The sequence below is a fragment of the Cnephaeus nilssonii genome (assembly GCF_951640355.1).
Source record: "Cnephaeus nilssonii genome assembly, chromosome: 14".
NCBI lineage: Eukaryota > Metazoa > Chordata > Mammalia > Chiroptera > Vespertilionidae > Cnephaeus > Cnephaeus nilssonii.
This window is the reverse complement of record NC_137085.1, coordinates 48286398-48313043: the sequence shown is the minus strand read 5'-3', so window position 1 is coordinate 48313043 and position 26646 is coordinate 48286398. Positions and strand designations below refer to the sequence as shown.

The following is a 26646-nucleotide window of genomic DNA, read 5'->3' as shown; positions in this document are numbered from 1 at the left end:
CCATTTTCACTTATTCGTTTTTACTCTTTCCGTTTTATTTCTGGTTTTATTTTGTTTTCTCTTGTTCTTTAGGACTTGACATCAAATACAGTATGAGTGCTCATGCCTTTTCATGTTAAAGAAAAAAGCCAGTTCACCAAATAAGGCCCAAGAAGAAGGCAAAGTGTCTCCCTGCTCTAGCTACCCTGTTTTGGAGTTCTGGACTCTTTGGTGCAAAGTTAGGAGTGAGTGTGTTAAAGCGCTGAGAGAGAGACACAAGCTCAGCCTTCGAATTGGCCAGCCTGGTGACCAGCGAGCCCGCCCCCACCCCTGCCCCCTCCCCCTTCGGCTCACACTCAGGAAGCAGCTGGCTACAGGCCGGCCCTCGCAGCCGCACTAACATCCACACGCCTCCCAGGGCCGCCTCCCTCCCTCCCTTCCTCCCTCTTCCCCTATCCCCGTGGCCGCGTCCACACTGCGCCGCTCGGGCAGCCCAGAGCGCGGCGCGCACGGGCACCAGCGCTGTCCGTAGCCTTCCAGGCTCGCACCAGCACTTCCCCGATGGAACCCGCCGAAACCAATTAGCCAGTATCCCAGGCCGGCCCCCAGACGCATCGCCCGGCCCTGGGCGAGGATGAGCTGGACAGGCGAGACACAAAGTCGAAACTCAACTTTTTAAAAACACTATTTGCGTGTGTGTGTGTGTGTGTGTGTGGAGGGGGGGAGAATAAGCTGATGCCGAGGGTCCAGCCACCCCCCTTCTGCCTCCACCCCCCCACCCCCCCGCGGCTGCTGCCCTCGCACACGCGCGCGCACACAGGGCACTTGGGCCGGGTTTCCGCGCTCCGTCCGCCGGCTGGGATGGGAGTTTTCATTTCAGAAGGAGGCAGAACCCGCGGAGCGTGCTGAAGGGCTGGAGCCCCAAGTTTCTCCTCGCCAGCGCTGGCCTTCCGCTGTCACTCGCGCAGGCTGGCCGGGGGAAGGGACCCGCACACCGGCTTTGTTTTGGAAATCCCGGTTACCTGGTAAGTGGATGCCATAGGAACTTTGCTCGCTGGCGACAGAGGGGATGAAACCGGCCGCTTTAGAGTGTGGGGGAGTTAACTCTGGGAGACACAAACTTAGGGATTAGAAATAGTTTTCCAGGCTGAGCCGGTGTTTGCGCGGTTTTAAAGATACGCGCATCCCCACCCCCAGATTCTCTAATAAAAGATCTGTTTACTGAGATAGCGACCCTCAAAGACAGAATCAAGCTGTGTTCTTGTCAGTTGCCCAAGAGCGTCCAGTGTAGAGAACGGAAAGGGAATCAACAAGGTTTTAAAGTTTCTCTAATTAGGGAGTTTTTTATTTTGTGTGTTTCTTCTTTTTTCTTTTCAACTACAGAGGCCAAAGGGCTCCATAATCAGGGAAAGTTACAGGGCGCACGGGCATGGTTGTGCATGCAACTCATGAGTCTTCACTGAAGGGAAACTTTAAAAAAGTCGGAATTGATGGGGTGACCTGAGGTCTCTCGTGCACACGGGGCTGTAGTTGTCTTTGCCAGTTCCACGTGTTTGTGGAGCTTCAAGAAGGTTGTTTTCCACGCTTGTGTCTTGCTCAAGCCGAAGTCCCCATTGCTCCAACAGGTCCTTGGGTTGGGGGTACCCTAACTCGTCGCGAGGACGGTCTGGTGACCCATATCCTCCTGGTCATAACTATAACCTCCCACGCTGCAAAATGCGCAGACACATGCAGACGCGCACACTCCCTACCCGGTTCATCACCTCCCGTTTACATTTTTATGGGGCCCGACAAAATGTCAGCACTGTTTGGAAAATGTCTCAGTTTCAGGGACTTTGTCCCGCGTAGGGCTCCAGTCCCTATAAATGACCCTGTGTGTATTTTAAAGTCGGTGGAGCTGCGCTCAGGAAAGCGTGAGTGAGCAGCCGGCTCCCTCCTAGACACACACCTTGCCCGGAGCGACACTTCCAAGTTACTCACTGGAGCTGACAAGTCACCTCAGGGATGAGGAAGTCACCCAAGTGTCTGGAAAACTTGGCCCTGACAGATTTGTCATCCTATGGATGATTCAATTAGGTACCCGGAGGGAGAAACTTTGGGAAAGGTTGTTTCTGGCTTCACGGGTCGCGCCCTCGACTTGTTGGGGGTATTTGGGAGGCAAGAAGTGAAAGGACACCTGAGGGCGAGGACACTGGCCCTGCGGGGGCCGTGCGCTCCCGGAGCGGTGAGCGGGAGCGTGGCTCCCTCTGGATTCCGGCTCGGGCCGGGCGGTCTTCGGTCCGGGTCGCCTGGGCTTCCCAGCGGTGGGCCAGCGTTGGCGCTCTTTCGGCCCCGACTTACTCAGGGCTGGGTTGCACAACAGGAAGCCCGCACCAGTTTGTTTTGTCTTGCTGCGCTCGCTAGCGGACGGGGTTGAAGGTTTGGGGCCCAGGCGGTCTGGAACTGACCAGTCGCAGCCAGGCGCCCGGGGCCGGGCTGTGTTGCCTTCGCTCCCAGGCACGCCCCTTGCTCTGCACGGAGAGACTAGGGGCGCGGCCCTCCGACCCCCGCGAGCCAAGCTAGGGGAGTCGGGAACAGATGAGGGCAGCTCTTCTTCCATGCCCCACGCACCTCTCCCTCGCCTGGCGTGTTCCCAGTACGTCTCCGGATCTCTCCAGCTTTCCTCCTGGAAGAGAGGCACCCTGCACCTCTGCTCTGTATTCCTATTCCTACCCCGCCCCGTCCTCCCCCCCCCCCCTTTCTCCCCCAGGCTTCCCAGACCCTCATCCCTGGAGCATCTAAGCCCTGGGGCAGGGGGTGGAGATGTGGAGGGTACTTCTGGAATCGCGTGGTTCAGGGTCTGTAGGGACTGGATCTGCAATTGCAGACCCCTTTTGTAGAGAGGAGGGCTTTGAACCCTCTCCCACCTACTTCCAGGACTGCAGCAGCTCCCAGAATTTGGGCCCATGGGCCCTGGAGTTTGAGAGGAGAGGGATGGTCTGCAGCTCCCTCCAGTGGGCCAGCCCTCTGTAGGTTATGGGAACTTGAAATCTCAAGTACTGTACAGTCTGTTAAAGCCAGATGGAACCTTTCTCAGAGATCATCCGCGGATGAGGAAACAGAGATCCAGAGACTTTTAGGGTTTTGCCGAAGGCCTCACAGCCAGTTGTCAGACACAGGACAAACACTCAAGTTTCCCAGTCTCAGTTTAGAGAGCATTTTATTGGCCTGAAGGTGAACTCAAGACAAATGCAGTCTCCTGTCCCCTCTGAAAGCCTTGATGAGTCATGATTTCTGCCTTGGGAGTTAGCCAGATGTCTGTTTCCCCTTCTCTGAGTTCCCCACTAGACCTCTCTTTTTACACTAAACTGGAAAAAAAATTTTTTTTGGTATAAAATTGATTTGTGTTACTTTAAATCTCCATATTCCTTCTCTTTTCTTCTCCAAGTTTGCTTCCAGAGGTGATGTGTGAAACAGGTGCAACCTGCAAAGGTTTGCAGAAAAAGGCTGCAATGAAGGTTGTTAGGGGAAAGTTTGAAGCTATTTAGAGACAGGAGTCTGTGAAATTATGTTATTTTGGCAATTGGGAACATGCTGAAGTTTAAGGATCGCCTTTAAGTGCATTACAGTTGTTACATGTTTTCACTAATTGTTTTTGCTGCCAGACTTAGCCCTAACACTATACCCTTGAAAGGAAGAGCCGGGGGGGCCATTTCTTTTCCAGTTACTTTGAAAATGCCTTTCCTTATTGATAGTTGAATTCCTTTCCTTTGTTGCTCAGAGGACTCAGCAATCCTTGAGGATGAGTAGTGAAATATAATTGCTGCTATAACAGTCTCTCTCCTTGGTTTACATTGGCCCAATTTTGAGGGAGCATCTCCTACTGACCCCTGATTAAATTCAAGTTTCTTAATAGTAATCAATTTGTCAGTGATTCAATACCTGGGGTCAGTTAGTTTACTTGGGAGGAATGATCATTATTTCAAATAGGAAAAACAACTTTTTTTTTATGGACTCCAGGGTCCACCTCACCTAGTGAGTGAAATTCCTGTTGGGCCAAAATAGCCGGATGGGGAGGTTAAATAGTAGCAAATAGATGTTTTGTACCAGCCTGCCTTCATTTATATGACAGCAAGTGATCTTTCCATTGTTGTAGAAGAGAGCTCAGTGTTCTTGTTCTTAGTCTTTTTTCTCTGAGTGCTCTTTCCTGCTAGTAAATTAAATCTGAGGACTTTCTTTCCACTGTTGTCTCTATCATATTGTAGTTATTGATCTCTGGAGTTGGAATTTTAATTTGTAATTCTTTCATAATATGGAAGAAGGAGACAGTTCAGAGTGGCATCCCGGGCACATTTTCTTCCCTGTAAAAGTCATTTTTTGTAATTATTTTCTGTGGAGGATATTCTAAAGAAGGTGGAAATACAGGACTTAACTCTAACTTCTCACTTAAGTTTGGTTGGCTGATAGAATCCATCAGGACTGAAAATAAAATTGAGAAATAAATGAAGGGCACATAGGAAATCTGTGCAATAAAAACATGCTGCCTGACTCATTCCAGGAGGTTGAGACATACAACAAAATCTTTAAAATAACACTAAAGAGAACTTTGATTAAAAGATGCCCAAGTTCCAAGTTTTCCATTTACTTCAGACAGAACTGACACAAAACCCAAGTTATTTATTGAAATAAAATGATGATACAGAAAAGTGCGTATGTCTTAAGCTTGATGAATTTTCACAAGCCGAACACAACTACGTTAAATAACTAGCACGCAGATCAAGAAATAGAACATTACCAACACCCAGAAGTGTTTTTATTAGTTCCTTTCAGCCACTATGTTTCCCCCAGAGTAACCACTACCTTGACTTCAAACAGATATATTAATTTTTACCTCTTTTGATAATACCATATGTAAACGGAATAATGGAGCATGCACCCCTGGGTCTGGCTTCTTTCTCTGACATAGCAACCTTTTAGTAGGTCAGGTAATTTGGGTACTAATGAGACAGAAGCCCTGTATTCTATCCTCATGATGGTCTGATTAGGGGGACTGAACAATCTATGTACATATAACATGAGTGAAACGTGTAGTGTGAAGTCAGCTGAGGGTGAGCAAGGAGAATGCTGAGGAACATCTTCCACCATGACAACCCAGAATACTTTTGGCAGTCCTCTGTTAGGACCGATAGCCCCCACAGCAAAAGAACTGCCTGGTCTCAGTACTAAAATGACTATTTGTTCTGTGGCTTTTAGCTAGGATTTTTCATTGTTCATGATATGCCAAGCAAGAGTAATATGCCTGCTCAGAAGAGTGGAACAGAGTTTTTATGCAGCTCTTTCCTAATAGAGAAAGGAATAGGTTAGGAGGAATAGACTAGGAAATATGCAACTGTAGTTAAACTGATTCAACAGGACACAGAGTGTAGGATTCATGATTGTGTGGTCACAACTTACTTATACTGTATTTGTTCAGGCAACAAATGGTAAATATAGGATACAAATATGTAAATATATAGTTACACATCTTATCTATACAATCTTGTCAGAATAGTATAAAAATATAAATGTGTGAACATATAAATGTATGAAAACTCTATATGTATGTTACATGTAGTGAAAAATATAAATAGGTAAGTATAAGACTGTATATATAATGGCTGGGGAATGTTGAAGGATAAATTATACATAGCACCAAAGCTTAATGAATTTAGAATTTAGACTGGAAGATAAAACACAGACAAATAAGGCTATGTAGAAAGTTAAGGATATTAAGAGAGGTATGTAAAGTAAAACAGTTAGCATTTATTGGGTTCTTCTATGTACCAGGCAGTGTGCTAAGCAAGTAACATGCATTATCTCATTTAATATTCTATAATGCTATGAATTAGGTACAATAGTGTAATTCAGAGACATAGAAATTAAGAGAGGATTAGGGAAAGTATAAGGTGAGCATTTGGTGTGGGCATGGAGGCTAAGTGGGATCTGGATTTGGGGAAAAAGAGGGCAAAAAGAGAGGAGGGGAAAGACCACTTAGTGGGGACTCTAAGGCAGTTTGGTAGGATGAACAGAAATAAGGATCCAACCATGTTTCACTTTGGGAACAAAATCAGGGAATTGAGAAGGCTCTAAGTAGTTGAGAGCAGACTTGAAGAAAGCTAGTGGGCCATTTTTGTCTGATGTTATCTTGTCAAGGCCAAGCACAGGAACAACTACACATTCCTTCAGGTGCAGTAAGTCTTGCCCACCTGCAGATGGGCAGATGGGGTTACAGCACCAGGTCAGACCCTGTCCCAGGCTTCTTGATACAGAGATTAGACTTTCTGAATATCAGTTATTCTTGAGATTCAGAGCCAGACCTATGGAGTTTCATTTCTAGGCCTGCTGAATACTGTACACAAAAAACTACCCAGATGCCAGGGCTGTGTATAAATTCTTGTTATTCTTGTGTGTGAAGAAATGGATTAATGTTTTCCCAACCTTTTCAGCATGACCAATGGATTCCACTTCTGTCTGTAACTTGACTGAGTCATTCATTTAGTTTTTTTTTTTTTTAATAAATATGTTGTCATGTTGGTTAAGGGCCTAGTCATTGTTGTGGACATTCATATTTCTTCAGTGATGTCACTGAACATTATTTCACTTGCATAAAACTTCTGTCTACTAAGAGCTAAAAATAGTTACATTGGTCACCAATTACACTGAAGGAAAGAAATCACTCAGTTACACATAATAGGGCTACTTTATTATACTTGGATATTTGGTTTAATGAGTGATAAATTCAACTTATTTTTATAATCTTTCATAGGTAACTGTTTATTACCTTTTTGAGAGGATTATAATTTTTAGCTTTGCAAATAGCTATTCACATGGGCTGAGTAGTTATTTATACACACTAAGTGACAAAGAATGTGCTTTTCATTTGCCATATTTTGCTACCTATGTATCTTCTTGTGTGAGGATTTTTTTTTTTTAAGAAAAATCCTCAGCCAGTTACTTTTCTTTTATATTTCTGAAGAAGCTTTGTGTCTCAAACCATGGCCATATGGTAGTCACTCTTTGCAATTCAGGTAATTAATTCAGCAGTGACATCATAGGGAATGTGTTCATTTTTCCATTTCAAATTCCTCTTCAGAGTATCTGATGGTTAAGTCATATTAAGAACACATTTTAGAAAACTCAGTTCTCAAAGGCAGTTATGTGTTAATTTAAACTTCTCCCCCTTTAGCATTGTAAGAATGAAGTTTTATTCTAGGGAGGAGTCATCTGTCCTCTGCGAAGGGGAAGATCTAAAATTTTTAGTCTTTTTGATCCTGATTCTGTTACTTGGTTGAGTAAGTGATATTTATAGAGCACAATTGATCAATTGATGTATAATATGTAAAAGACAAAGTGAAAGATAACAGTGGTAGGAGTGCAGCCTTGTATTATTTAATCCTTATTTTCCAGAAAGCTAAAAATGTTGAACATTTAGATCTTTTCTTAATTACAGCTATATTTTGGTAGTTGTTTTAGCTTGGCAGTTCAACTCTCTCTATATCAGCAGCTATTCTTGACAGGTACCTGGGCAGGCACATAGTCCAAATACTTGTATAACTGGCTTTAATGCTTTTTTGGCTGTAATGCGCAGTATGCATATAGATATACTGCCATGTATACCCATAAATAATAGAAACAAAAAATACTTAATCATTAATACATTTATTGCACATTGATAGCTAATATTTTATTCCAGTCAGTTATAAAAATTCTTTCACCATTGAATAATTCATTTCAGGGTCCACCAATGTTTTGAAAACACTACTTTAGAGAGAATATTTTGTTAAACATAGATCTAGGAACTTATGGTCCCTATTCAACCTTGGCCAGTGCATTCATTAGTTGATTCTTATAAGTGATCTGACCGGGGATCGAACCCACAACCTTGGTGTATTGGGACTTCACTCCAACCAGCTGTGCTACATGTGTTCGTCTTAAATATATTTTTGGTTCCAAGTCATTTTCTTCATGTGTGACTTCCTACAGCTGACCAAGGAAATCCCCCTCTCCCTTGCTATTTTCGGTAGAGTCACAGTTTTCTAGAACTTTCTGTACTCATTGATGAGTTAATGACTGAGGCAAAGTAAATGAAATATTTGTAGGTAATTACTACTAAAAGTAGTAACATTGAGTAAGCTTGGGGGATATAAGAGTTATATAGATGCATTGAACTGTGGAAAGTGGATTGTAAGAGAGTTCACTGAACTTTTAATATTGCCCTAAAGCAGTATTATCCTGAAGGTTCTGAATTTCTTCTAGAATTCCAAAATTGCAATAGCATTGTGTATAAGGTTCTCAGTGCTGCTTCTGATTTTTAAGTTAGAGAATAAATTCCTGCATTGCATTTGGTCATTCCTTTTTTCCCCCTCTCTTCCTTTTCTCTTCCTCTCCCCCCTCTCCCATTCTTTCTGTCCCTCTTTTCCTGTCAGTCCTTCCTTACTTCTATGTCCTGTCCATATTTACTACCTGTATTTTGAATATCATGGCCACTGATTTAAATTTAAAAGGGCACTGCCAGATATTTTACTCTATAAATATAGGAAATATTGTTTTCATTTTTGAGAAAACTTATGAAATATAAAATTGTTTTAAAAGTTAAGATGTATGTATCCCTAATTAGATAGCTAAGGGTTTGGAACCCACAGATAAAACAAAGTCAGGGATGGTATTAGATGGGATCCATAATGTTCATTATATTATCTTTTCAAGTGGTCTTTGGAAGAATGGTCTTGAATCTCTGAAGGGAACACTATAATTTCTCTTTATATTTTTAAATTGGTATAACAGAGCTAATCCTGCTTTAGAAAATGTACTTTCTCTTTTTTATTTCATATTAGTGATTATGTTGTTTGTGTAACATCTGTACATCTTAGTATTCAAAATAAATATGTTAATAACCTTAGAATTACCAACATTAGATCATGGGAATGTCCAAATGTCTATATAGTCTATATGTACTAGTTATCAGGTGTAACCTCCCTAAATTTTTGCTCAATAATGTGGAATTATCCCAGCCCTGTTTCTGTGTAACTTCGGTTCTAAAGTCTGTGAATCTGTCAGTTTCACTGAAGAAATTTATGAAACCACAGAAATGATCAACTATACTTTGTTTGGGTTAATCATAATATAGTACCCTCTCTTTCAATATAGAGAAAAGATATTGTACCTATCCAATGCATTTCCTCTATAATATCCTCCAGCTTCACAGGCTCATGTTTGCACTTTCCTCTTGTTAAAATTGCAGACAAGAATAATTTTGATTTATTGGTGACATCTAATATAGTTGTGTTTATATTGTTGCCAATAAAATGACTAACACGATTGGCTTTTGTTTATACAATCTTTTCTGAGGAGTCAGTCACCTGTGTTAGGACAAGGTACATTCTGCTTATTAAAATGAACTCCTGGGATCTAAGAACATTCAGCTCTATCTGTCCTTGATTGAATTGCAAAATGTGCTTCACACGGCAGCCGTGCATGAGAATAACTTATATTATCTATCAATAGGCTTTTCATTTCTATATTCTTCTGGCTACAAAAGCTGTAACTGGAGAAGCCCATGGGAATAGCATGGGCCTATTAATGATCAAGGCAGCGATGTTGAAAAGGCAGTGTTAATGAAATTATACAATCATTAACCCAAAGGAAAAAAATAAAAAGAATCAATAAAAACTCTACTTTAGATGGCTTAGCCATATGTATAAGAAACCAGCGCAGGAGCAATTTGTGTGCTTAACAGTATTTTGTGCCTCAATATCAGGTTTTCTATGCAGGGTAAGAAATGCTTGTAGCATAAGGAATGGAAAATGTAACAAAGGCTAAATGTAGCCTAAGGAAATGAAATGATGTATGAAAATTAATAATTAACTGGCTCATCAGATGAATTATGACTCTAGATGAGTTTATTAATGATATTTACTAAGAAAGGGCTTTTGGCTGTAAATAGGCATTATAGAGCTTATGTTTTGGGAATTTTCTTGAATGGATGAGTTAACATTGCTTTTTGTTTGTTTAATCTTTTAATCCACGAGAAAGTGCCTAAGCCTTGGTTTTAGAAGATAGAGAAATGACTTTTGTGATTTGATTCAAGTCACAGATTTCCCAGAAAACTAGAGAAATTATTAAATGGTTTTGTGTCTTATTTTCTGTAGAAGCAAAGTGCTTTTTTTTCTCTGACTTGACCTACAGTAGTGTTTTTGAGTTTGACAGTGGTCAAAAGTGAAGAGCTATTAACTCATGTTGACTCCTGTAGCCGAATGAATATTTTTATTGTTTGAACCAATGGAGTATTAAACATCTAAATGTATCAATATGTCCGATTTTCAGTACATTAAATTTGTACTTCTGGATATTCCTTGCTTTTTTCTTTTTCTTCCCTTTTTCTGTTGATACCCTGGGGTAGTGTAGTTGGATGGAGGACAGAGGGAAAGTAATGCTGGAGAACTTGATAAGTTAATAGTAAGGCACTCTTCCAATGGTATCTTCCTACCAGTTAGGTTTTGATACTTATTAGTTGACAAGGTGTAGGAAAATTTAATCCTAATATCCATCTTTTTATGGTAAGTGTTGTCTTTCAGCACATTGATGGCATGAGAGCCTCCTATCAGCTCTTACTTTGATGGAGTGGGTAGGTACTATTTTTGCTTCCATGTCTCCCAATTTAAGTGCCATGGGTATAAAATCTACATATTTATTTCTACATATTTATTAAATGGGTATTTTTTTTATAATCTTCCTTATCTTAATTATCTGGGAGAACAGAATTTCTAGAGACTATAATGATTATCATCAACTTCCTCATTTTATGGATGAAAACTGTAAGTCCAGGGAAGTTACAAATGATTTGCTAGTAGTAGAACTCAGGTGACCTGACCTCTGGTTGAATGCTCTTTTCACTCTGACTGAATGAGGATGTGTCTTTCTTAAAAGTTAGCAGTTAATTCTTTTGTGTGTTTTTTTGTTTTTTTGTTACCAGGTGAACTTAGAGTTGTACATGATCATATGGCCTAGCTAAAAAGTATATGAAATATTAGAATATGAATAGACAAAATTGATTTTTAAATTTAATGTTTGACAAATTAGTTGGTCTGATTAATGTGAAAACATTAGGCGTATTTTCACATACAATTTTATTTTTATCTTGAGACTCTTTTTTTCAGCTCACATGCCATTGACCTCTTGGTTTTCCTTTATGGTATTAATCACATTACTTTTAGGCTGTTGCTTTATTAGTTACAAAATTTAAGTAGTTTTGTTGTTTTCACTTTCAACCTAAAACTATTTAAAACAGGAGTATAGTTTATAAAATAAAAAATATCCAATCTGACAGGCAGGAATGAGTGTCTGATAATTAAGTTTTCGGTGTTTTAATTATTCTTACTTTTCACAAACTTAACCTTACTAATGATCAAGTCTAATGCCAAGTACCTACTTATGTGTTTTATCCATATTTTTTTGGTGATAATTTCTGCTTGTGTGTGAACTTTGCCAAAAATTACTCTCTTATTTTTAAAAACTTGGAAATGGGCATAGTCTGCAAATCTGCAGACATTTGTCACTTGGACCACGGTCTTAGTGACTCATATTTCCAGTCATGTTGGATAATTCATCATTTTTAACAAACTGCCAATGCAACGTATTTATCTTGCCTTTTTTGTGTGTGTGTTGGTACTGAATAAGTGCTTTCTTATGCAGGATTCAGAGTGCTCAGAAAACAGTTTTTTATCAATGAGTGGAGAATAGATGGCTACTATAATCTGGCAAAGCATAGAGATATTAAATGATTCTTGCCCACAATTTACCAATAAATCAATAGACCAGCTGGTAATACATTTGAATTCTTATAAATTAATATAGTAAAAAAGGCATTGGAATTTTTCCAATGTAAAAAAAAAAAAATCTTACAACTGGTCTGATTCCAGGGTTCATTTCTTATTATTCATAACGAATTTAAATAATACAGGTTTGGATAAGCCTGGATATACTGTATTTGTCCATTCTCAAAACTGTAGTGAAGGGAAGGGCAGGAAAAATACCTAGAAGTATCTCTGAGGACTACATGGCATGGAAGCATTAAATGTGACAGACTGATAGAATTCTTTGTTCTTTAATCCTCATCCGAGGATACTTTTTCCATTGCATTTTAGAGAGAGTGTGGGTGGGGTGGGGGGAGAGAAACATCGATGTGAGAGAGACACATCAATTGATTGCCTCCTGCACCTGACCAGACCAGAGCTGGGGATTGAACCTGCAATCCAGGTACATGTCCTTGACCAGGAATTGAACCTGTGACCCTGTGGTACATGGGCTGACATTCTAACGACTGAGAGACATGGGCCAAGGCTAGAATTCTTAATAAAATAGAGAGTTGGTAGAGGTGAAGGGAAACTTCCCAATTTTATATTGTTAGTAATTTTTGAAGTTATTTAACATATGGACACACATAGTCAACTTTGCAGAAGGCACAGTGAGTGCTTAACTTGAAAATTAAATACTTTTGATTTTCTAAAATGACAAAAGAAAAAAAATGTTTCATGAAAAGTTTGTCCTTCTTGATATTCTGTCTTTGATGATTGATGGAGCCATTCATTTGGGAATTGAGTTGGAAATATTTGTCTACAACATTGAGTGGCTCCTAAAGAAAAAGTTGAAATGATTCAGATGGGGATATTTGGCCAATACTGCTTATACTCTGTCCATATTTTCTTTTTTTGTTCAACTGTGGCTTCTTTCCATGACTGTCATGTCTATGTAAAAGAAAACAGACTGCATTCATTAGGAGTGGTGGTACTTAGTCACCTCATTGATTGTACATACATTTTGGGGAGGTATTGATCAAGGAAGAAGGGTTTTTCCTAACAATATAATCAGGGAATACTGACATTATTGCATACAGATGGATGATGATGTTCTGTGGTCATGTCAGTACTTTTGGTTCTCCTCTGGTACTTGAGAAAGGGGGTAGTGGGATTGCAGATGGAAGTTTTGTGGAACTATGGTTGATTTACCGTGTTTGGTGCATGATGAACGTACCTTTTAAAGGGCTGTTCTTTCCTTATACTTTCCATAAAGCATATTTCACAGCCTTTTCCTTTTCTAGGATCTTAATGGAAGGTGAGAGTATTGTCCTATTTCCATTTCTATAACTCAGGATCAGTATGGAACCAAGATTCTAATGCTGCTCTGAATAATGGGTATGTGGATGTATGAGGCCTTTGTGAGAGTCTTAGGCCCATATTTTTATCTTTTGTGAATCTAGGGACTATGAAATACTTGCTCTATGAGTGAAAATCAGAGATGGTTTAATGTCCTCATAATTTCATTTAGAGGCCAGATCTGCTGTTAGTTTGTTTACTGGAATCTCTGAAGCATTTCTCTTACAGCTCATGAAGGTGATGCCTTTGGGTTTTCCAAGACTCACTGTTGCAGAAGTGGACTAGTACAGACAGATCCTCTAGGGAGCAAAATAAGTTTCATTTTGCAAGCTGGCATCAGTAGGTTGGTTGTAGTTGCCAAGAGCACTATATTGAGAAGGGCTCAGTGGCAAACAAAACAATGCAGTGATCCATAATCCATGCCTACCATGAATGCAGGAGGGGAAAGTGCCCGCCAGTGAACCATGTATTTGATGACCCTGCTCTACATAAAAGGCCCTTTTGCTAAGAGTGCTTCTTTTCTTCCTGAGGTGAAAGCTACACAGGTTGAAAACTCACTGTAACTTATTTTCCATTTTACTTTTAAAAATGCCTGCATTTATTTTTTTAAACAGGCTAAAAACCCACACCATGGATAACTTATTGGACTTTGCCTGAAAGGAGTCATTAGTGCCATTGGATATTTGACCATCTTGGCCACAGGTTTTTCCAAAATGAATGGAAGGTCATGCAGCATGAATCTCCACCGGATATCAGGAACCCCACAGGGGCCTGGGATGGTCAGTGGCCAACACATTCCTCCCATCCGAGCCCACTCGGGGACTCCTGGCCCCTCGTCCTGTGGCAGCGCACCAAGCTCTGGTATTGGAAGCCTTGCTAACAGTCTCCATCTCAAGATGCCCTTGGGAGGAGGGATGGTTCCTCAGAGCAACATGGCTGAGAGCCCCATCCATCTGCCCGCCTTGAGCCCCAGGAGACAAGTGCTCACCAATGGGAAGTCACGATTCCAGGTCACCCAGGCCGGAGGCATGTCAGGGCCACACACTTTAATGCCAAAGCAGAAGGAGTTTGGAAGTCCTTTTCCTCCAAATCCTGGGAAAGGTAGGATTGTCTTTCTGGGATCTTTTACAAGTAGAAAGTACTTTTTTCTCCCCCTAGTCCCTTCTCCCAGAAGATCCTTTGGAAAAATATACGATTCAATGTCAGGGCCAAAGTTGATGGTCTTATAATGATGTGTAACTCGCTCGGGAAGAGGGAGGATATGTACATGTGTGTGAGGACTAGGAGGCCACAGGAGTAAATGTGAAATCTCATGGAACTGTGAAACAGAGTGGAAGGCAAGATAGAAAGATCAGAACCAGGGAGGTGGGATGGTGACAGAGGAGAAAGGGAAAGGGCAAAGTTTAGCAAGATCCTACTCTTTGGATATACAAAGCTCTACCCTGGCTCCCCAAGGGCTAGATTCTGCAGGCCATGGAGGAGAGCCACGGGTGGCTGGAACTATCATTATGCTAGTTGGGTGCTAGCAGAAAGGTGGTGCTTGGAAGGAAAAAGATAAAAAAAGGAGACATTTTATAAAATGAGGAGTTTACAGAGAAATGATAAAAAATTATTCAAGAGAAAAACCTGTAATTTTTCTAATACAACTATTAACAAGAGAGAAGGAAGCTAGGAGGAAATAATGAAAAGATGTATTTCTTGTGCTTGTGGAGAACTAGAAAGCCTGGTTAATTTGAAATTCAGAGAGAATTATTTAATTCAATAATGTTTGAATTACCATATATTTTATATTATCTATTAAATTTTTTTGAATTTTTATGAGTTTATTTGAGCCAAAACTGATGACAATTTCCAGGAAGCAAGATCTCAAATGCTCCCTAATTATCATATGTTTAAAATTAAAGAATAATTGTTGTACTAGTAGACTGGCAAATTATTTGAATGACATGCTGTCTCTATAAACTGATATTTACTTAACAAGATTATATTGCACATGATATGTGTGTTTGGGCTAGTATAGAAAGAGTATGTACCCTATGTAAAATATAGCTTAGTTATATAAAATAGCACAATTATATATTCCTTTAGGTATTTTTAGCATTTAGTTTTAAATGTTTATACTTCCAAATAAAATTACTAGCAGTGTGTGAATAGCCATTCACCAAGTTAACTCATAATTCACCCAGTAATGGTGAATAATTATTTATATCAGGCAAGTAACCAAAAGGTTGCTTGTTTTAGTATCTATGTATTTCTGTGTATGGAAAAGTTGGTATAAATGGATAGATTAAAAAAAAAACAGCACTAAATATATGTGTAGCTTTTTTCTTTTCTTTTTTATCTATTTAGGTTTAGGTTTGGTTGTTTTATTTCTTAGAGATACTGATTTAAGTGTAAGTATAGGATAAACTTTCCCTGAGGGCTGCATCCAAAATAGCTCTGTCATTGTCAGGTTGCTATGTTCATGGTGAGGCAAGTGAAGTTCTTCAATGTCAAGCTCATGTGTTTGGATTTTTAGGGACTGAGGCCCAGTAAAGTCTTTCAGCTCATTCTTGACTAGTGAACTGTAGCTTGCTTTTATATATACTTATGTTTGAAATTCTGACTGGCAATAATAATGGTGACAATATTAAGAACTTGCATTTATTATATTATAACTCATCTATGTCAGGCACTGTGTTAGTGTTTGCCAATACATTTAAGATTCCTTATAACAGCCTTGAGTTTTATGCTCAACTGATCAGGGAACTAAAGTCTAGAAAGAATAAGTAACTTGATCATTGCCAGTCAGTAAGGCGTTTGGGAATATTACATTGATGGTGACCAGAGTGGTTATAATTATAATAACAGTTTTTAAAAAATGCTTCAAGTTTTCAGATTCTTCTCTTTTCAATTTTCTGGTTCCTTGCTCAGCTTCCAAGCTTATAGTGCTTGTTCTGGATCTTCATGATTGGGGTATGCATGGGCATGGATAAAGTGTCAGGGAAAACCATATTATTATCCCCCTGGCCTTGCAGGTTGGATACGACCAGTGGTCTGGATGCTGCCAGGGGTGGCTGAATGTGTCTCTTTTCAGATCTTGGTTGACAGTTCCTAAACTAAACCAATGACAGGATGAGAATGGTGATCTGGGACTGTTTAAACTTCATCTAATCATTTACTCAACAAATAATTATTGAGCATCTCATTATAATTGTGGTGAACAATGAAATAAAAATACTTTTATTTTTAATTTATGTGTAGTATTTTTTCCAAACAGCTAACAAGTTGTTAGCACACAAATACTACTAAGTTGTTGACTAACTACTTAATAAATAGGTGTTAGGTGTTCCTTTTGGCCTAGGCCCTAGGGGCACCATGAAGAAAATCACAGACATTAAGAATGCCATGAACTGAGAACATTTGGGAACCTCTGTCACAGGAGGTTATTTTTTTCACATAGAGAGTAGGCCAGAGCAGGTGATGCTGCTAGTGGTTGGAAGGTCAGGGATATCATGTCCAAGATTGTGGAGCTTCTCTTAGTCTTCCTCTCTTGGTTGTGCAATAGCTGCCTCACTCTAGCTCCTGCTATGAAGTCTGTCTTCTTTAAAAAAAAAAAAAAATATATATATATATATATATATATTTACTAATTTTAGAGAGGCAAGGAGAGGGAGAGAGAGATAGAAATATCAATGATGAGAGAGAATCATTGATTGGCTGCCTCCTGCATGCCTCACACTGAGGATTGAGCTTGCAGCCTGGGCATGTGCCCTGACCCGGAATTGAACCATGACCTCCTGGTTCATAGGTGACACTCATCCAGTGAGCCACACTGTCCGGGCTGAAGTCTGTCTTCTGAGAATGGTGAAGGAGGAAGGAAGAAGGACAAAGTGCAAAAAAGACAAAAGCGACAATTCCCTCCAGATATTCCCTTTAATCGAATTTCCCAGGAGTCCCACCCAACTGTTCCCTCTAGCCAATCATACATAACTTATCTTAACTAAAACTCATTCTTTGTTCTTGAATCTGCCTGTTTTAAAAAGTTAGATTTTATCTTACATTATTTTGTATTGTTATACTGTATTTTACTTTTTAGCATTTGCCACTTTATTTATTTTTTTATTGTCTAAAGTTTTACATGTCTCCTTTTTCCCCAGTTGACCCCCCAACAGCCATTCCCATCTTGGGCAAGCCCCCACCACCCCAGTGTCTGTGTTTATTGGTTATGCTAATATGCATGCATACAAGTCCTTTGGTTGCTCTCTAACCCCTTACCCTTTCCTACCATTTGTCTCTGGATCTATTCTTATTCATCAAATTATGTTGCATTTGCCACTTTTAATATCTCTTTCTTGCAAGTAAGTTGAACCAATTGTAAATAGGTTGCAGACATTGTGACACTTCTTCCCCAAATTTCTAAGTTGGTAACTTGCATGCTACATAATAAAAATACATTAATAATAATCAAAGAATTTAACTTTGCTACAATAGTATTATTTATATATAGGGTATCCCAAAAATGGATACGCACACTTCGAATAATTATAAAGGCAGTGTTTGTTAAAATGCATTTCATTTTCAAAATTGAGCTATCAGCTATTAAAGTGTGTATATATTTTTTGAGACACCCTGTATAGTTACATATTAAAATGCAGTTCATAATCAAATTCATCTTATATTATTTTATATTTTATTTTACTTATCATTATTTATAATATAAGTTATTATTTTATTCCCTCATTTATAATCACATGTTTTTGTAGCCATTTTTTTCTTTTGATCCAGGATCTAAGCAAAGATCATGCATTATATTTGGTGATGTCTTTTCAGTCTCCTTTAATCTAGAGTGGCCCTCTAACCCTGCCTTTTCTTAATATTTCCTGACAAATTCATTGATATTTTTAGAGTTCAGGTCAGTTGTTTTGTTATACTATCTGCTTTGTTTGAATATTTCTTCATGATTGGGCTCAGGTTAAACAGTTTTGGCAGGAGTACTACATGGGCGTTTTGTATACCACCCATTGCATTATACCAGGGAGCAATGAGTGATCATTTGTCCTAGTATTTGTGATGTTGCTTTTAATCACCTGGCAAAGGTGGTATTGCCAGATCTCTGCACTGTGAAGGACATGTTACTTTTCAAAATTAATATCACATGACTATCTTGTTCTCCAATATGCTTTCCGAGCATCCATTGATAATCCTTGTTTGAATAAGTTATTGCCTTGTTTTCTGATTCTGGCATTTCTTCTATGTGTATTAGCTGGTACTCTTAATATTGTAAAGAGGAGCTTCTTTCCCTTTTCTTATTGAGAGTCACTGTGGACTTATGAAAACTTTATTGCACTATAACTTATCGTCACTGTCCTTTCTGATGCTCATATTGTCCCAGATTTAGCCATGGGAGCCCCTTCAAGTCAGTTCCTATGTTCTTTTTGATATGTTCCCAGGAAACACTTCCTTGCTTTCACACATTAACAAATATTCTAGGCCCACTTGCATTTCCCTGCCCCAGACCCAGAACCCAGCCCAGGTCCCTTTTAGTGAGAAATATTTGGAAAACTGGGTGAAAAGTTGTTCATATTGACTTAGGAGTGTCATTGCTTTTGGGCCCTGTGCATGGACAGTGTTAGGAAATATGTCAGAACAAGATAATGAGTTCTAGTTAAAATACAACATTACAGAGTTCTACCTCACACTTTCTCAGTACGATCCCTGGTTCTCAGCAATGTCAGTGTATTTATTTGCTCTTCCCTACAATAGAGAAAAAGTTACTTTTTAGCTTTACATTTTTAAGATAGTAGAAATTAGTTTTAAAAATTATTTCTCACTACATAGAAAATTGTAGTGTGCTGAGATGAGAGTGTTTGTATTTCTGTGAGCCACTGAGTGAGCATGGAGGACGTTCTACAGTTGGCAACTTCCTGGCCCAGCTAGGATTGGTGAGTACAGAATCCCAGTTATATTGTACCAATAATGACATTCCCCTCTACTTTCTGCTCAGCAGTTATGAATTGTGATTAGACTGGCAGATACGCATTTTCTCAAAGCATGTGGAAATCAGTTTTAGGATCTCTACTTTAAGCACATTTGACATAGCTATTTAAATATTTAAGACAATCCCATATTCGCAGTACCTGTAGGCCTACATAATTGGGAAGATTTTCATTGTAAAGGTTTTTTCTTTTACTTCAGGGCCTCTGACATTTCTTGTTGGGCTCTGCTGTCCTTGGAGACAAAGGGAGTTAGTTATTCATTAGCACTTTGTGGGTTATTCATTATTGTTAGTCAGAAAAAGCAGAATATCAACAAAGGACACCAAACTAATTGGGATTAAAAAATTCTGTTGACACTTAAGGCTGGTGTGTCTTGTAAAGACCTGGTTTAAGAAAAGTAATGTATTGTGTGAACCTGGGAGATCTAAAAACTAATGTACTTTAAATGGTACATCAAGTTTTATTTTTATTTTTTACTGCTTGTGGTTTGCTAATTCAAAAGGTTAGTTTTATTCTTTAGTGGGTCAGCTAGCTTTGTATTGTCCACCCCTCCCACCCCCCACTGCCATAACATAAATTTTAAAATACTGCCACTGATTTAAAATGTTAATTTTCTATATAATTTCTTCCTTATGCTTCTCCCTGAGAAAACAGGCAATGAAAAAAATCTGCTAACACCCGTGAATGAACTATGTTGAATGTTGTCACGTTAAAAGTGGGACAAGAATAGCAATAGGTGTTCCGCTTTTTTGAAGAGATGCAGTTGATATATTAGGTAAAGAAAGTTGGGGCAAAATACTTGGTTACTTTTTCCCCCACTTCTGCTTTTAATCATTTATATTTCCTTGCACTTCCAATGTGGCTTCCTGCAGAATTAGAGCAAATAAAGTTAATATTTCGTAAAAGGTTCCAAAAATAACCAAACCAGTCAGAGACCAAAGGCATTATTCCAGTTGAGGTAGCCAGAGTTTTTCATTTTGTCTAGCCAACGAGGCAGGTGAAACACAATGTTTACTTTTGTTTACTCTTTGGGCTACACAGGGTACACTTTGTGTGATTTATTGATGCTGGGTGTAAATCAAATTGATGATGGATTTCCAAGTATTACTGAATGGCAGGCATGATTTGTTCCAGTTATAAAAGCAATTTGTCAGTCTCATAACATTCCATGTTTAAAAGAATATATTCCATTAACACACCCTGCTCCCTATACACACCTCAAAAGCTATAGGACATGAAGCTGAAATGTAACATTTGTTAGTTGCCTATGGCATATTAACACTGTAAAATAGCAATAGCTTTGAGACCTATATGGTGCTTTGTAGTTTACAAACTTGCATATTGATGGTCTCATATGATTTAATCAAAGGCACCATCCTGGGAGGGGGAGGGCAAGTGTAAATTGGCTCCATTTAAGGGATGAACAGGCTGAGGCTCAGTTTGCTGAAAAGTCTTGCCCTTTATCCCAATTAGAGTTTATGGTTGCTATCATTCCTGAAAGAGTATACCTTTATTTTTTAAAATATATTTTTATTGATTTCGGAGAGGAAGGGAGGAGGAGAGAGAGATAAAACATCAATGATGAGAGAGAGAGAATCATTGATTGGCTGCCTCCTGCACACCCCCCACTGGAGATCAAGCCCACAACCCTGACTGAGAATTGAACCATGACCTCCTGGTTCTTATGCTCAACCACTGAGCCACAACGGTTGGGTGAAAGAGTATATCTTTACAAACTCAAACCTATTCAGCTGTCATTTTCATCCATGAGCTGAGGAAATGGGTCCTTGCTCCTGTTTTGGAAAATTGTGCTTGACAATATGCAACTTCTGGCCCTTCTGAGCCAGGAGGACATTGTCTACCCAGGCAGGAGCCAAGCGGTCTTTGTGTGATGGCAACCAGAGTGACATCAGTATATGCACAAGTTTCTTTCCATGCCTCTGTCTCTGTTTAAACCCAGGCAGGAGGATATCATGCATATGAATAGATTTTTTACTTCTGACCCATAAAATTTTAAGGCTAAATTGGTGGTGACGTGTATTTAATAACTATTTTCATGGCTGCCTTATTTGAATAATGAAAGAAATAGAAGGTCTGTAATTGGCTCTGACATAAGAAACAAGTTGAAAATGTGACTTATGGTGTAGGACCTTGCTACTTAAGAATAGTCTGAGGCCAGCAGCTTTAGCAGGGACTGGGGGCTTGGGTAGGGAGACGGTGAGCATCAGAGGACTTGTGAGGCAACACGTTGGCTTTCTAGGTGATCACCCACTTGTGTGGTAGTCTTGGTGCACATGAGATGGTGCAGCAGAAAATGGTGTTTGCTTTTGAAAGTTAAATTAGATGGTAAGTGTGAAAGTTCATTTTATACTACAAACTGCCAGAGCATGTAAAGTATTATTCCTTGATTACAAATCCATGTTGGGCAATATGAATCTCCATAAACCACTGCAACTGCTGCTGAGTGAGATGGATCCGCCACACTCCCTATTTGTTTATGTGATTTGTTTGTCCTTTTACATAAAGACTTATAGCTTAGTCATAATTCCCCAGTATGGGCTGTATGAAAAGCTATTCGATAGGTGGATATAGAACCCTAAATGCTCTCTATTTTTACAGTTTGTTTCAAAAGCTAGAGAGGAAAAAATGTAAACCAAACTAAACAAACATTGAGGTGAAATAGCATATTTAAAAAGTTTATCTTCCATCTAAAGATTTTACTTTATTTAGATAGGGAGATCTTACAATTTATTATCCAAGTCAGGATACTTCCCAAGAATGAAATGGAGCCCTATTATAATTATGCTGGGATTATCCTGGATGAACTGGAATGCAGGGTCACTCTTATATTTAGTGGAAAGTTTAATTGCATTTAGATTCAGAATCTTACCCAACTGCTTTAAGGTAAAATAGTTCAATGTACTTGTCAGGAAGGATTAGCCCTATAGAAGTTAATAGCAAAATTATTTCTTGGGACCCTTGAGTGATTATTCCTATATCACTAAATAAAAATGCATTAGTTTCTGGGGTTGAAAATAAGCAGCTAGCAATTATTTAGCACTTTCTATTTTCTACTGTTCTTAGCTTTTCATATCTTAATCCCTCCTAGCCCTATGAAGTATCCCCATTGAAAACATGAGAAAAGAGAGGCTTAGAAAGATTAAGAAATTTGACCAAGAATGCATGGGGATTTTAACCCATGTCTCTCTGACTTCAGAGCCCTAAATACTTCTATAGGTTATTGTTTTGTTTTGGGCACAGGGTTTGCCTCAAAAGGCTAGGTTCTTGGCAATTGAGGATGATTTCCTGAAAGAGCCGGTATGTCTACCATAATTTCTACTATGTGTGGTGGTGTAATAGCCTATCTAATAAAAGAGTAGTATGCAGATTGACCATCACTCCAACACACAAGATGGCTGCCCCCATGTGGTCCAAGATGGCTGCCCCCATGTGGACACAAGATGGCCACCACAAGATGGCCAGCAGGGGAGGGCAGTTGGGAGGCACCCGGCCTGCAAGGGAGGGCAGTTGTGGGCAATCAGGCCAGCAGGGGAGGGCAGTTGGAAGGGACCAGGCCTGCAAGGGAGGGCAGTTGGGGGTGACCAGGCCGGCAGAGGAGGGAAGTTGGGGGCAAACAGGCTGGCAGGGGAGCAGTTAGACATCAATCAGGCTGGCAGGGGAGTGATTAGGGGGTAATCAGGTTGGCAGGCAGAAGCGGTTAGGGGCAATCAGGAAGGCAGGCAGGCGAGCAGTTGGGAGCCAGCCGTCCTGGATTGTTTAGGCCCGGTGGGATCGGGCCTAAACGGGCAGTCGAACATCCCTCGAGGGGTCCCAGATTGGAGAGGGTGTAGGCTGGGCTGAGGGACACCCCCCCCCCCGTGCACGAATTTCGTGCACCGGGCCTCTAGTCTATATATATAAAAGCCCAGCGACCTGAATGGCGGAACAACCTGAACGACTGGTGGCTATGACATGCACTGTGGCAGCCAACCAGTCTGATCCGGGTCCCAATCAGTCCCCCCTCCCTCGTCAGCTCCACCTCCAATTGGCCCCCAACACTCTGATCGGGGGTGGGGCCAGCCAGCCAACTGCCCACGGCCCCTCACCCCCACCAGCCCAGCCCGATAGGCCCCCATCGGGGTGGGCTGGCCAGACCTCACCCATGCACAAATTCATGCACTGGGCCTATAGTCTGGTACATATTTATTTTGTAAAGAACAATGAGCTGAAGCAAAAAACAACAAAACACTGCCAAATAAATTGTTGCAGGTGTCTATGTTGATTTATGTAAAACTAGAGGCCCGATGTATGAAATTCTTGCAAGGGGCTCGGCCCTCACAATCCCTCGCAGCCTAGGCTGGCCTTCACAGCCCTGGCTTCATCCGGAAGGTTGTCCAGATGGTGTTCTGCTGTTTGGTCTAATTAGCATATTAGCTCTTTATTATATAGGATGTGTTCCTCCTTACTTGCTTAAGATAGTGGTTTTGGTGGAAGTCAGGTAGGGAATGTGACAGAAAAAAGAAGGATACAGTAATGGCCATTATGTTTTATAAGGTAACACATTTAAAAAGATAATCCAGATTTTTGTTCTTAGATAAGGGATTCAATAAAAGGGCAAAAAAAAAAAGCATTTAATGGATGATCCATTAAAATGTTAGGTTTATATTGTGTTTAGAGTTTAGTGAAGGGGAGGATTTCCAGGGTTTAAGTATGCAGACCAATGATTTCTGTTTGAAGTCTTGTTGAGCAACACAGTAATTTGAAATAATTCGGCTGTCAGATTTGAAAATTTTCAGCATAGGTGTTTCTTGTTGTCTTGGGTCATATAATCAAAGATAGTCCACTAAAGATTTTAATACTGGCTTTTAGGAAAGGTTTTAATAGGAATCTATCAGACACAAATCATATACAATTAATCAGTGAGTTAAATTTTTAAAATTTGGGTTACATGGATTGGGTGTTGAAAACATATTTTCTCTACATATTTGGTTTAGGTAACTTTTCCACTTATATAGAAGGAAATTCTGTGCAGTCATCCATTTATTATTGTGACAGGCAGACTCTAAGATGCCCCTCCACCATTCCCCTCTCCTGGAATTCATGCCCTTGTGTAGAAGCCACCCTTTGAGTATGGGCTGGATAAAATGACTTGCTTCTGACCATGATGAAGATGATGAAATGTCACTTCCATTATTAGTTGCAAAAGATTTGACTTCCTGTCTTGCTATCAGACTTCTCAGTTTGTTTGCCATGTTAGAAAGGCCCATGTGGCAAGTAACTGAGGGAGGCCTCTGGCCAACAATCTTCCGGAAACTGTATTCTGCCAACTGCCATGTGAGCTTCAAAGCAAATATTTCCCCAGTTGAACTTTCAGATGAGACTTTAGCTATAGCTGACAGTTTTGATTGTGGCCTTGTGAGAGACCCTGAAGCAGAGGACCCACCTCAGCCATGCTCAGATTTCTGACCCAGAAACTGAGATAAGAATCCACTTCAGTTATTTTTCTTTTCTGATTGTATTTTAAGAACTTCTCTATGTCAGACAATCAGCTAATATGGCTATATACATATGTATAACATATACATAATATATATAATATATATATAATATATATAATATATGTGTATGTATATATATCTGCAGGGAGCTCACAATGTGTTGTTTTAAGCCACTAAATTGGTGGTAATTTGGTATGTAGTAATAGATAACTAATACAGTTATTGTCCAGGCAATATTTAGGAGCAAGAGGGCAGAAATTAACCTCTATCGAGGAACTGTGATATGCCAGACATGGTGATAGGCTTAAAGATTCAGGAGAGCCAACTTGTAAGGTTTTTAAAATGACATCCGTTTTACACATGTGGTAATCAACATTCAGAGAAGTGAAATTAAATTATTTGCCCAAGTTTACATGACTCCTAGGAGACAGAACCAGGGTTTGGGTGCAGGTATATCTTATCCCACTGCCCCTGTTCCTTCCATGCACGAGGCCAGTGGTCGGCAAACTCGTTAGTCAACAGAGCCAAATATCAACAGTACAACGATTGAAATTTCTTTTGAGAGCCAAATTTTTTAAACTTAAACTATATAGGTAGGTACATTGTTATTAACTTAATTAGGGTACTCCTAAGCTGGCCTTTGCTAAAAACTCAAGGGGCCAAAGAGCCGCATGTGGCTCGTGAGCCACAGTTTGCCGACCACTGCACCAGGTTAACTCCTGTGAGCCATGACAAACACTGGTGTGGCATTTTTTGCCTGAAAGAGTTAAACAAAGACTATTCATCTTAAACATTCATCAACTATTTTCTGTGGGCTTGTTGCCAGGCATCACTTCCCCCCCTCTTTTTCCTCTCAATGGTTTGTTCCCACCAGATATTCTTTTCTGCTCTTTTCCTGCCCTTTATCTAAACCTCTGTTTCACAGCCCTGTTCTTTATTGCCCTTTTTATTATTCTCAAACAAGATTCATAGACAGTGTTATCTACCTGTGCACATAATTTTTAAAAATCAATATACTCTCATAACTGAAATATAAGGGAATAAAAAGGAACATAATTGATAGTAAAATTAATATGCATTTAAATATGAAAATGTTCCAGCACAACTATGTTGGAAGACATAATGAAGTAGTTGGATAAGCTTGCACCTAAATGTTGAATTAGCTAAAATTCTGATGATTCAGAATTATATTTGTTGTTTATATTGGTCACTCAGATATCTAGTTGTTTTGCTTTGAGTGATATTTTTTGAAATGATGGACAATATTTTATACTATTTCTGCCAAAACAATGATCAGTCTTCCTTTGATTTGTACTGTAACTTCATTAGTGTAAATACGAATCATGAAAATAAAATGGACTTGTGTTCTAAACTTATAAACAGATTTTTACCTACAGAATTTCTGGTGAAACTTAAAAATCACGTGGGATGTGAAATAATTATTTGTAGGACTGTGTGTCATCCCGCTTTCACATGAATGCCAATAATACTGACAACCCAGAAGACCCCTAGAATCTCCAAATGTCTCCTAGGGGGCAGCATCCTCCAAATCCACTGAATCTACATCTAAATCTGCTTTCAGTAAGAGCTGATCAACTGATTAAAGTATTATAATTTCCAGAGGTGTTTGTGTTATAACTGGGTCAGAACCTTAAGACAAAGAAAGGCGTTGTTCTTGGTGGAATTTGTGGGGGGTAGGGAAGTGGCAAAATGAAAGATGAAGATGGTTCCCTTTCTTCAACCCTTAAACTACATAGCACATGTGTACTCTTTATATTTTTTATTCTAGCCTTTGTTCTTATATACCTTAGGCTCCATATACATTTTATACGATAAATTAGATGTGTTTTGTAAGTCAAATTCTTTTTTCTTTTCTGATTGTATTTTAAGAACTTCTCTATGTAAAACAACCAGCTGATATGGATATACATACATATATATAGTACACACACACACACACACACACACACACACATATATCTCTGAGCTCCTTTAGGGAGCTCATAATTAAATATGAAGAGA

The 26646-nt window shown here is 39.6% G+C and overlaps 1 protein-coding gene across 4 annotated transcripts in view; it reads left to right on the top strand.

Moving 5' to 3' along the window:
- Positions 1–417: 417 nt before the first annotated feature.
- Positions 418–26646, top strand: part of GLIS3 (GLIS family zinc finger 3) — a 455765-nt gene continuing 429536 nt past the window's right edge. The window contains exons 1-2 of one of the 4 annotated variants that reach the window (XM_079790188.1): positions 418–1004; positions 13763–14249. In XM_079790188.1, coding sequence (XP_079646314.1) covers positions 13862–14249 — 388 coding nt within the window. In that variant the 5' untranslated portion in view covers positions 418–1004; positions 13763–13861. Of the gene's footprint in view, positions 1005–13762; positions 14250–26646 lie in introns of those variants that run through there. The other 3 variants (XM_079790192.1, XM_079790190.1, XM_079790193.1) reach the window with 3 other exon arrangements.